The 12,787-nt window shown below is 42.3% G+C and overlaps 1 protein-coding gene across 1 annotated transcript in view; it reads right to left on the reverse strand.

Moving 5' to 3' along the window:
* The window catches only part of col13a1 (collagen, type XIII, alpha 1), a 55,865-nt gene that overhangs the window by 16,239 nt on the left and 26,839 nt on the right, over positions 1 to 12,787 (reverse strand). Inside the window, exons 17-28 of the mRNA XM_069658950.1 lie at positions 10,374 to 10,400; positions 9,833 to 9,877; positions 4,732 to 4,767; positions 4,588 to 4,641; positions 2,501 to 2,587; positions 2,348 to 2,374; positions 2,196 to 2,231; positions 2,022 to 2,078; positions 1,912 to 1,935; positions 1,781 to 1,825; positions 401 to 445; positions 166 to 300 (exon numbers count right to left, since the gene is read on the reverse strand). Of these exons, the coding sequence (XP_069515051.1) occupies positions 166 to 300; positions 401 to 445; positions 1,781 to 1,825; positions 1,912 to 1,935; positions 2,022 to 2,078; positions 2,196 to 2,231; positions 2,348 to 2,374; positions 2,501 to 2,587; positions 4,588 to 4,641; positions 4,732 to 4,767; positions 9,833 to 9,877; positions 10,374 to 10,400 (618 nt within the window). The remainder of the gene's footprint in view (positions 1 to 165; positions 301 to 400; positions 446 to 1,780; positions 1,826 to 1,911; positions 1,936 to 2,021; positions 2,079 to 2,195; positions 2,232 to 2,347; positions 2,375 to 2,500; positions 2,588 to 4,587; positions 4,642 to 4,731; positions 4,768 to 9,832; positions 9,878 to 10,373; positions 10,401 to 12,787) is intronic.

The following is a 12,787-nucleotide window of genomic DNA, read 5'->3' on the forward strand; positions in this document are numbered from 1 at the left end:
TGGGTCTTGTCCAATCTACAGAGTCTCTAATTAGATAATAAGAGGGAAGCTGGGAAACCAAGGTCTTCCTTCTGCATAATTACAGATGGTGAACTCTGCTCGTGGTTGCAGAGCCCCACGCAGTGATGTCATGTGGTGTGGTTTGGACTGCAAACAGTCACTTACAGGTGATCCAGATTGACCCGTGTCTCCCTTGTCTCCTTTGGGTCCTGGGAAGCCCATTACACCGCCCTCTCCTCTGGGACCTTCAGGGCCGGCTGGGCCTGCGGGACCTTGCTCTCCAGGCTTCCCTCGAGGCCCCTGAAAACACAAGAGGTCAGTGTCACCATTTAGCATCACAATTAACCAAATGTTATCATAATATATGAAACATTTAAAGTGCCTGGTAACTGATTATTACCTTCTCTCCGTCCAGTCCAGGGGGACCTGGTAGACCAACTTCACCCTGAGGACACAGCGAGGCCGGATTACTTAACAGGTTCCTACCACAGGGTTTCAGACCCGAGCATGTTTTTACACTTTCAAATCTACTTTATGTAAATACAGAGAATGTATGTTAGAGTCCTCAGCTGGTCATGAATGGTCATAAACCCCAGGGCTTCCAGAATGCTACTTAACTACAACTCACTTCCGGGCCTAAATAAATGGTAAATGGACTGTACTTATATAGCGCTTTTCTTGTCTTTGCGACCACTCACGATGCTTTTACACTACATGTCACATTCACCCATTCACACACACATTCACACACTGATGGCAGAGGCTGCTACGTAAAGTGCCCAACACATTATCACATTCATACCCGTTGGCTATGCCACCGGGAGCAATTTGGGGTTCAGTGTCTTGCCAGAGGACACTTCGACATGTGACAGTAGCAGTCAGGGATCGAACCCCCAACCTTCCGATCGAAAGACAACCGACTCTACCCCAGATGCATCTGTTGTAGACACACATTGAGCACTAAGGCCCCGATCAGACAGAGCACATTTTGCAGGTTGTAGAACGCGAGGCGCACCGCACTGCCTTTTCTGTTGAAGCCTACGGTTAAAAAAAGCTTGTTGTGCCTTTTTTTTTTTACTGTTGTTAAGGCAACAACCAAATCATTAGCTGTCAATAACCTAACCGTTATTTTGTAAACTGACAGAAGGCCCGCCTCTCCTTTCATCCGATTGGACAATGAGAAAAAACGGCAATGACGTCGGGCGCTTTTCTGCTTTGAGTTGAAGTTTTTTCTCCTCGAGGCGCTCAGAGCGTTTCCTCAAAAATGCGAGTGGAAAAACGCGCGCACAAAAAGTGTCCCTCTCATTGAAAACAATGACAGAAAAGCCGCCCCCAGCTGCTAAAACACGCTCTGTCTAATCGGGCCCTAAAGCTGCTGCTCTGCTGAACTGCCGCTCACTCTGTGCAGACCTGGTGCTGGGAAATTTGCACCACTAAAGAACAGTATGAACTCATTTAACCCCTATTAATAACAATATCTGTTATCTCCATAACTTGAGATATGGACCTCTGTGGAGTCAAGTCTTGTTTTAACACCATCATTTCAGTTTTTATACTCAAACTGAGCATAATCCTGAATACATCTCAACCAAATGATCATTTAAAGCTTCCGGCCATTATATCCAGCATTGGGAATAGATGTCCAACAGCTATGTTTTGCCTCCCACAGACCCTAACAGGTAAATCTGGCTGTGGGATACACATAGCATTAAGGCAAAAACGAACTGTATGTTTGTTTTCTGAATGTGGGGATGGTCATTTATTCTAAAATGCCTCCTACCTTGGTACCAGAAGGCCCTGGAGGTCCAGGTAATCCAGGGGGGCCCTAAGAGGAGAAGAGTTTCATCATTCAATCGAATGTCTTAAAGCACTGTGTTTTCTCATGTCCTGATAATACTGGCAAGTACTTACCATCAGGGGTATGTTGCGGATATCCTGTGGAGGATTATCGTATATTAGCAATCGATGTATTTTAGTCTTCAGGTTTCTACATCTGAGAAGAGTGAACAACAATAACTTACATTTTCATTGTTTTGGATTTCAGCCTTCCCTGGTTCCCCGGTTGGGCCTGGAGGACCCTATAAGGAGAAAAAGACCATTTGTAAACTTCATCACGAACAGAATGTACTATGTGTACATCATAAGTATGTTAATAGTTGCAATATGTTGTTATGAGTCTACAGGTCATGACTTACTCTTGGTCCAGCTGCCCCTTCAGGGCCTACTTCCCCCTAGAGGTTAAATAAAAGTTAGTATCAAACCCTTTGTATCACTATACATATCCTCATCTTGTGTTTGTATTTGGAGAGTTGTCTTCTCTTTAAAATAAATTTAGCTTTTTTCTTACCGTGTCTCCCTGGTCACCTTTGTCCCCCTGTAAGTAGAATATCATACAGTGATTTCTGTGAGCACAAGCTTTCCTTGAAGTCTTTGTATAATCTTGATGTAGGCATCGCTTTAAGTGCAGATATCTATTCACTAATCAAACTACTTCCTATACCTTATGTCCCATGAGGCCCGGCAGTCCTGGCGATCCCGGTTCTCCTTTAATTCCCTGGGCTGTTGTGGTCGGCTGTCCCTTCTCACCCTGCATACAAAGAGATTCAAGTCTTAGCTGAATTGAGTGCAACTTATTACTCTTAACCAGATAGAAAATTAACAAAAAGGTCTTGACTGATGAATGCAGATTGTCAATGTCAAATATAATAATGTTCATCTACTGGCTATTGATGTTTTCAAGTTGCCATTGAGTGGTATTTTTGTGTCAGTAGTCTTTATATCTCAATTTTCAATCCCTAAGATAAAAAACATTTTGGGACAAAACAACTCTGATAAATGGGCTACCTTTAAATCAGGTATTTACTGACCACACATTACTGAACAATGCAATGCATGAATAAATATGAAAGGAAAAAACACGATTATAGAAGTCATAAGCAGGAAACAGTTGTATTAAAGAAATGATACAACTTGCTAGTATTTTCTGCAACTTTCACCTGCATCTCACGGTCTTCATCAGCAATTTAAGTTTGCTCAGTTGTCATGGAGACAGCTCAGTTGTCATCATGTATCATATGGTTGAAATTTGGTTGGGGGTTGTATAGTATAATTATAAGGGGGGAGATTGTGACTGTTTCTGTATAAGAGGTGTTCTGCTGAATGTCATCCAAGACCTATCTCCACAGCCTGATAGTTGATGACCTATGACCTCTTCCCATTGGATGCTGTGAGTGGTTTTGTCCTTGTTATTTTACTAATGCTTTGAACGTCACACGGTCAAATGTGATGTCATAACCCTCGACTGGGTAGCTTCTTGTGATCCCTGATGAGTTAGCAGTTGCTCTCTTGGTCTAAAGTCACATGGGATTTCATCAACCAATCAATGTATGATTATTGATGGCCTGGAGTGACCCCCTTGACCTGCTGTACCTCCAATCTCCTATCTTTCTCCTCACTGATAGCAGGTTTTGCTCAAAGTAGAAGTGTATTCACAATTTACCATATTCACACTGCAGCAGTTTTTTTCTCTTACCACACGCTCAGGGTGGGAAGCTCAAGTGCTTTTATAATGTTGTAGGCTAATGCTGCTGGAAAGATAGTGAGTACTGAAAATCACGACGGACAGTGAGCCATATTTCAAGGTAAAATAACATTTGGTAACTCATTAGATAATGAGAGCTAAGTCACAACAGCTGATGTTAGCTTAAACCAATTGCGAACAAAGATCAGCTTTAGCTAACTAGCAATACTGCTAGCTAACATTACGGTTTATAAGCTGTCCTATTATATCCAGTTACACCATCACACAATAATGTTAGCTAGATAGTCATTGAATGCTAATCTTAGCTATTGTCTGATGCCTGCTAAAGGTTTTACATAATACTTTAAATATGGCCTGATGTCCCTCTTGATTTTAGCTTTATCATTTTATCTGCTAATCAATTGAGAAGTGGTAAAATGATTTGTCAGGTCCTCTGTATTTGTGAACCTGGAACAACTCAGTACAACATTATAAGAGCATTTTAGCTTCCAATCCCGAGTGCGACGTCAGAGGAGAGTGGCCTGAGTGAACACGGTGACTGGACAAGAGAAGTTATCTTGTCATTTTCTTGATAACTGAGCACACTCAATCTGCTGATGGAGACTATGATATTGAGTTGAAAGGTCTAGAACAAAGTAAGTCAGTCAGTGGTTAGATTAGGCCTTTTTTTGTACAGTACCACAGATCTCACAGCACATCTAAGAATGAGTTCTGGCAATCCATTATTCTTTGATTCAGAAAGAATCAAAGGATGCATGTATGAGTGTTGTTAGCGATGACAAATGGTGTGACAGAGTTTGCACTGGGCAATATGAGTCATTAGAGCTGGGTACTGACCACTATAAAGACCACAGCACTCCAACAAACGCCAAGTACAGCACAGCTAACATCACACTGAGACGTATTTGGAGCTGATGCAACTCACAAACATAAAACACTGATGTAATGAATATCGGACTTGACAGATGACCAGTTTCTATAGTAAGACACATGACTGACAGAAGCACAACCAATCAGTTAAGATGCTCAGTCCATTCCAGGCCTACCCTGTAGCCCCTCTTGCCAGGGATGCCAGGGGTACCAGGGACGCCAGCCTGGCCCTTATGGTGGATGAAAGACATTCATGACCAGCTGATTTCATTGGGTTTGTAATACAGGCCACACACACACTGATCGGAAAATGACTTTACCTTAAACCCAGGAGTGCCTGGGAAACCTGGTTCTCCCTACAATGTCAGAATGACACAAAAGAAGAAAAGGAAAACTATTGATGTAAATCGCTTCGTCAAGATGTTAAAAATGCATGCCGACACATCTGGAAGGAAATTATTCATGCAGTTACATGGGTAGATAGCTGAATGGGCTTACTCAGCACACGCCAAGGGCCCAAGTCATTGTGAGACTTTGGACTGTAATTTCTTGTCGAAAACTCAACTATTAGACCTAAAAGACCAGAAACGCACGCAGAATGACCATGAAGAGATGCAAAACTCTACATAGGGCATCTCTCTCCTTGTGGGTGTCCTTCCTGTGTAGGATGGATAGGGGTCAGGGCATATGGTCTAAAAACTCTGTCCATGTAAAGGCATACAGAGCAATTAAAATCTGTGACAGATTAGCATCTGACAAGTGCTCGCCGCAGCATGGTGAACCCTCTGAAATTGCTTGTTAAAAATAGAAAGGAAGCATGCATGAGTCATTAGTTCATCTGTGTTGTTGCTCCTCCTTTCAGATTAATGAGTAGAGGGTTTGAAGATGATCTACAATCACAGCTGTGACCACACGAGCACAGACATAGCGGGCTGGTAAAGGGAGTTCCTACAATCTCGTTTCCCCCAGCGGAATAGGCATGATAGTTGTAGATAGAGAATAACAAGTAACCTTTGAAGGTTTAATCCTAGAGGACTCTGAAATGCTCTGCATAGCAACATGCAAACGGGAAACGGGTGATGCAGAAGTCTTTTCAACAAGCTGCTTCAAATACACTTCAAAAGAGTTAAAAAAGAAAAGTTAAATATGTTATTATTTTGGGTGCTCTAATCAAAACCATCCTTGTCTTGCCACGCCAGGCTGTGGCTGGGCAGATAAAAATCATTAATATCTAAGGGTTCCCCACATAATTATACATTGTGAATCACCCATAAACCCTGTGCAGAAAAGGACCGTTTGTGTTGTCAGAGGGATATATGGATGTAAATTGCTTAATTACAGAATACAAACTATCTAGAACATATAAACAAAAAATTACCCAACGAAAAACCAATAACCCACTACTTAGTGGAAATTGTTGTAGTGACAGATAAAGAATTCAAGAACCAGAGAGACCAGAGAGCATATGAGCGTATTTGAACCAAACTTCTGCCAGGAAGTTGCATCAGGAAGCTTGTTTGGCATGTAGATTTACATGACAATACAATTTACAGTACAATTCTCCAGGTACAGCTACTGAAACAAATCCAAACCCTGCTACTACCTGCCTCCAACCAACCCAGCAACTGTTCAGACAATATAACAACCATCCATTCTCTGGTATTAACCTTAAGGTGTCACTAGGACTGCTCTCTTCAAACCCATGGGTCAGTTGGGCAGGGGGAGATGTGAGGGACCGCATAAAGACAGAGTGTCTGCTAGCGCTAGAGTTTGTGGTCAGATGAAAGCATTGCTGGACCTCCATCATCCCTGCTGCCCTCAGGAGTACCCTGGTGGTGACGGCTCTAAATGCACAGAGGGGTTCATAACAGACACTCCCCAACAACCGACTGCCCCCAACAGGAAACAACATCTTCCTTTGATGTCTGAATGCTCCAATCAGCTTTGAGCATTCCCTGGGTTGCCTCAAAAGTTTGTCCATCATCCACCACCTTGTTTCTATTTTAACATCTTTCTTTGAAATACGTCAGTGTAGTTCCGCATGGATTTGTCACATTGGCATGCCGTCTCATGATTTATCGATATGCTAATCTCTTCGTTAAAGCCGTCCAGCCACAGGCTTTCCACTTCAGAGAAGTTCAAGGAAGGGATGAGTTCAGACCAATCAGTCACCAGCACATTAAAAAGGAAATGCAATAATCTTCCAATGAGGCTGTAGGATCACTTGTGTTCATTCTGTTTGTGCCATAGCCAAGTCATCCTGTCACACTCCGTTTCAGAGGAAGGACATGGACACGCACATACCCACTGCCAGGGTTTCCCTAATGACTTGCGAGTGCACTATCCATGTGTACTCTAAACAGTAAAGCTTGGTAACAGATGGACAGGATTAGGCTTAGACTATGATATCAGCGTGCTGGTGCAGTGCTTTAATAATATTAAGACCTCTTAATCTTACCAGTGTCCAATTCATTAGCTTGCGAATGAGTGTTAACTGTATTTTCAACAGAATGAGATTCTATTTGGGATGACTTAAGAAGCAAAGAGAGAGCCAAGCAGACCCTCTGTTGGATGGCTACACACTACAAGATAATCAGGCCGATTTTGGGCCTGATTACCCCCTTCCAACAAAAGACCTGATTTTTTGATGGTTCTAAAGATGATCTTGCTTTCCTGTGGTGTGAGGTTTGTTAAGAATGATTTGACTTCCCCCGATCTGCTCGGATAACCTGTTGTTTGGGAGGAACCCCGAGGACAGCCGGGCATGAACTCTGTGGATTGTCACATGGAACAAAACGATAGCCAATTGGGAAGCAAGCTGACTGAAGAAGGAAGCACAACTCCAGCTTTAACATGTACAGATTGCAATTTTTTCTTTTTCCTTGGTGTCTTTCAATTAAAAAGTAGTCCAAAAAGTCAATTCTTCCTGCCTTTCATCCGCCATGTTTGTTTACTCTAAAGTCACGTTTGATTGCGAGAGGGTGTCAGTGAATGAAATCTGTCAGTGTGTGGTGTGCTGTTTTGGTCATATCGTTGCTCTCCACACACTATAGGAACAAAACTACTATATCGATCATTATTTAGCGTCATGTGTGGCGTCTCTCACATTTTCAACATCTGTTAAGAATGTGGCAGTGTGGGCCAGGCCTTACATTTCTGTAGGGAGAGCAAGAGGCAGGTAAACGGCACATGACACATGGCACATTAAGATTGCCGTCTACTCATTACTAAAGGCAGCTTTGCTCTGTGCAGGGAAAAGCAGCTTTTAGCCTTAATATAATTTAAACAGGCGAGTAATAAAAAGATAACCCCTGTAAAGTTTTCATGATAACAGAAATGAACTATTGTAAACTGTTTTTTAAAACCAGGCTGTAAACGTGTTTAATTCTGCTGTTAAGTCAGGTATTTTAATAAGGGGCCTAATGGGGATTGACTCGCTTTTGGAGCCAGCCTCAAGTGGCCACTTGAGGAACTGCAATTTTTGGCACCTACAAGTTGACTTAATTTCTACATCCCCGAGGTTGAGACTGCCTCTTAATCTCCCCCTTATACAGTTCTTTAACGGATTATCAGTGTTTCTTTACCATTATACTAGCCGTTCCTGCATTTGTCATAGTTACTGCAGCCACTAGAGGTCGCCACACATCAATAAACGTAAATATGAGTCATTATCAACCGATTGAACAGACAGCCTGCACTGTGTAATTGTGGAGAATAATAGAATGAGGTGGATGATTGGGAAATTGAATGGCTGTCTTCCTCTCTGCTCATAAGATTTCCTCCAGCTGGGCAGCTCATTGCTTCTTGTTTTCAGTGAAAGGAAAAAGGGCAGGGACCTTTTTCTTCAGTCAAAGACGTGCGACTGTTGGCATACACTCTCCTTTGTCATGAAATCCAATCTCTCTGCCCCTCTCAGTTCCCACACTTAAAGTAAAATCAAAGCTGCTTTAAAAGACAGGGATTATTGGATCGGTCTGACGCAAAGTAGTATTTCATCACAGTGACAGACGGGACAAGGTCCTGCAGTGGTAGCTGTGTCTGCTTCCTCTATGGCTAGACGTGGGGCTGTTGCCTGCTGAGATCCCTGGAACGGAAGCTGTTGAGTCTACTGGAGACGTCATTTGTGGTAAGCACCATGCAGATAATGGCGGTTATTGTATACACCACAAAATCTCTGCAATGGCATATTTGATTCCACTCAGCCAAGATTACACCTGAGACAGATTCCCCCTGGGAAGATGGAAGCCTCAACCACTCTGACATTCACTTTCCTTTTATTTTTAAGCAGTATAAGCCGCTCCAGATAGCTGCTTCCTGTCAGTACCAATGGATATGCACTTTGCTTGAAGTATTCTGCTTTTTACCTTTCCCCCATCTGTCTATCTTTGAGGCTTAATGTGGAAAACACACATGCTGTGACTGCTACTGCCTTGCTAGCATGGCCAAAGAAGAGCTACGGCAAGTGCGGGTCATGGAGGACTTCTGGGGTGCTGGAGTCCATCGGAGAAGGAGTGCAGAAATAAAGGAAATAAGGTCACTAATAGATTTAGAGACTAATATTTTTACTGACTTTGAGACTGTTGTCAACAGTTGTTTGGTACTGTTGTGGAAACATGAGAAACGTATCCTACCAATAAATCACTAAAAACAACTTCAAAAGTCTAGATAATCGATGGCCCAGTTGTTTCCCCAACATAAAACCATTAAGCTCTGTGATTGACTGGTGATCAGTCCAGGGTGTACCGTGTCTCTCGCCCAATGACAGCTGGGATAGGCTCCAAACCTCTGTGACCCTGAAAAGGATACGTGGAACAGATAATGGGGGCGGCTGTGGCTCAGTGGTAGAGTCGGTCGTCTTTCAATCGGAAGGTCGGGCGTTCGATCCCCAGCTCCCTCAGGCTACATGTGTAAGTGTCCTTGGGCAAGACACTGAACCCCAAATTGGTATGAATGTGATAACCGGTTGACAGTTGGGCACTTTATGTAGCAGCCTCTGCCATCAGTGTATGAATGTGATATGTAGTGTAAAAGCAGCTTTGAGTGGTCGCAAAGACTAGAAAAGCGCTATATAAGTACAGTCCATTTACCATTTACCATAATGGATGGATGGAACCATTGAGGGGAGCACACAACAATAAGTAAATTAATAAGAAGATCCTGAGTTGGTCTCTCTTGGCATATAGTACAACTGACCACCATTGCAGTATAACCCCATGTCCTCACAAACTGATTTATGTTCATGATGAATTTCATGACTTTTGTGTTGAACCGCGAACAGCAGCTTCCCCCAATAAAAGTAAAATGAAATGCCCTTGAACTTCAATCATCCAGACTCTGGCGACTACGTCTGTGATCCCACCATGCATAAATTCACCTCGACATGCCACACACACGCAGCTCCATGCTAGCCTGTCACTCTACCTTCTCTCCCCTCTCTCCTGGGAAACCACGTTTTCCTTCATCTCCCTACAGAGTGGATGGAAACATCAGCTCAGAGAAGCAGTGGGACAGTAAACATTTCAACCGAAGGAACATCAAAAGATGAGCAAGGCTCAGAGGAAAAAGGGAGAGCTCCTTCTTTAAGTGGACCTGACAGGAGAGGATCTAAATCAGTGGAGATGAAACCAGGGGCCTTCTATCATGATGGTCCCTGGACACATATGCATAGCAAGTGGTTTCTATATAAACAAACAGAAGCGGGCCAGAGCTACAACTGATGACAACAAGGCAGGGCCTGTCTGGAGGGTGGCATCAACACTCTTCATATTTGCCTTATTTGCACACCACTCACTAACTTTGACACAGTGATGTCCTGCTTTTGTGCGTGAAAAGAGTCTATGGTGGGGTCAGGATAGAGGGTTCTAAGAGGGTTCTCAGGAGGGTCTAGAACAGCTCTATGTAATGGAAGCTGTTCCCCAAAGTTTTTGACACTTCAGAAATATGAGATGATAAAATATCTTACCTTAATTCCTTGGTCTCCCATGCCTCCCTGTAAAAACAAACACAGATATTGTAAATGTAGGAACTATCACTCCAGTCCACTAGATGGTGCACAAGATCCTCTATGAGCATGACAATTAGCGCTGAAGACTGGGTCCAGGGCCTCACAGAAAACTGAAAAACAGTTTGTATTTCATCTAAGAAGTTATCTAATCCCTGCTGTGCATCCTCTGGGAAACAAAATCCAGATACAGGCCCTGTGAAGGCCTCTCCTCTGACCTCTTAGTGACCTTTAACTCAGAAGCCTGATGTGCTCAAAGAGCTAATGCCAGAAAACAGAAACAGGATTTGGGGACGATTTCATGTGAAAACAAAGTGAGATGAAAGAAAGGTCGAAGTGGAAGTTTACAAGGCAGTAATCTGCACAGAGGCTCAGAGCAACACAGTGAATCCAGCGATCTCAGCCTCAGTAAAGCTGCAGTATAAAGTTCAGAGGGACGCCATGTTTTCAATGTGACCCTTATAGTCAGAGTGAAAACACAGTGGCATCAGGAGAAATCACTTTCACAGATGGCCATGTTAGATATCTGCTGAGGTTTTGTTGTGACAGCAGCTGCCAAACTGTTTGATTACACCCAGACCTTTTAGCATTACAATGAAATCATGGGATGAGCCTTTAAAGCTCCACGCGTCCTTGTTTTACTTTACATCAACAACCAAATTAAACAACTTTCACTCTAGGTGTCACTATTGTAATGATGAAACCAAAAAGGTTCATAATAATAGTGTTGCATGTGGCAGTAGACACATTTCACCCGTCACTGCTGGATGACATGTTACATGTCCATTTTTTGATGACTACAGTTCGGTTTGGACGGCACGGGAAAATCAAACAAACACTCCGACGGAACGGCAGGACGGCCAAACGAAACATGCGTGACGAGATGTTGCTATGGTAATGACAAAGTTATGTCATTGTTATGTTGAATAAACTACATAATTTATTTATTTATTTTGTATCATCATTCCATGTAATTATTCTTATATATGTTGCCATAAATGCAGCTTTCTCTTGATATTCTATGACAAACATAAAATTATTGTTAGATTTCGCTCAAAATGTAAGCTCATTCATTAGTTTCCAGTATGGATAATGAAAGGAGAACTGCATTTGGTGTATCCGCTGTTTCTTCATCTTTTCGTGTGATGTCTGTGTAGGAGTTTTCTTGTTGTGTGAGGGAGGTACATAACATCCGGTTGTAAGTTCCGTTGTGGAGGACGGCAAAACGTTGTTTTAGATGGCAGTGCCATCTACCGTTACCGTTGCTGGTAGGGCAAGGTTTAAAAAAACAAATTTTCCCTTTGAATTGATTCTCATTTGAATAACCCAATATCAATTAATAAATCCCGAGATCGATCTTTAAAATTATGTATAAAAATGTGTCTCATCACTCACGTTTCTGAGTGCTTCTGAGCACGACTCAACGCATCCCCCCGAAACACGGCAGTGAGGGAGTCATGCCCGGACTCGTTTACTGCACCTACTACAGAAACATCAGTGATCGCTGTCGGACTCTTTTTATCGTGTGTGCGTCCATGAATATATAAGTTAATTTTGCACTGATGTTTATGCTACTCTCTGTTAGCTTAGGCCACGAGTGTATTTTCAGCATTTTGTTATACAATATGCCTTTCCCCATAACTCTTAGTCTAGTGTGGTTTTGTTCTTCACGCTATGAGATCTCGTGGCCAAATCTCGCACAAGTTGAACCCAGTTCGTTTAATCAAAACCATGAGCCACATTTTCGGACTAAAAATCAGAAACTGGACAAAGAGTTCATAAGCTGTCTAATTCATAAAATATTGTGCTGACTGCTGTGTGTTGGTCATGTTAAATAAAAAGTACATGATGTAACTTCTTTGGGGTCATTTCTTATAGTAAATATTAAAAATGTTGATAATGCACCAGGTTAGAGGTGTATTGATATTGTAACTGAAATACCCCTAACAAAAAGCGATATCAAATTGAATCGGATCGGAAACCGAATCGAATTGAGAAATTATTTTTCGATACCCAGCCCTAGTTGCTGGCAATCTTTGCCAGCCTCACCACATTTTACCGTCCTGCTCTCGGGCCCCTAAAATGATATCCACTTTGCCGTCTAACGTCTTAGACGTCTTAACATCTTAACTTCCATTAGCCATATTAGCATTACAAGGTGTTTCCTGATGTTTCTTTTAGTTTGTTCCACTGCCCATTATTATCTACACATATTTATAAATCTTTAGAGTAGATCAATATTATTTGCGCTAAACAATGGCCTCTACAAATCATGCACAAGCCCTCCTTCCTGTTATGCTTTTATTTAACTTCCTTTAGCTAACCTTATCTTTACTGTATACTCCCTCTGCCTTGTTTTTGATTTTATTTTTTCT

The sequence above is a fragment of the Semicossyphus pulcher genome, unplaced genomic scaffold (genome assembly GCF_022749685.1).
Source record: "Semicossyphus pulcher isolate SPU_LCO1_2020_fin unplaced genomic scaffold, fSemPul1.0.p SCAF_12, whole genome shotgun sequence".
Lineage (NCBI taxonomy): Eukaryota > Metazoa > Chordata > Actinopteri > Labriformes > Labridae > Semicossyphus > Semicossyphus pulcher.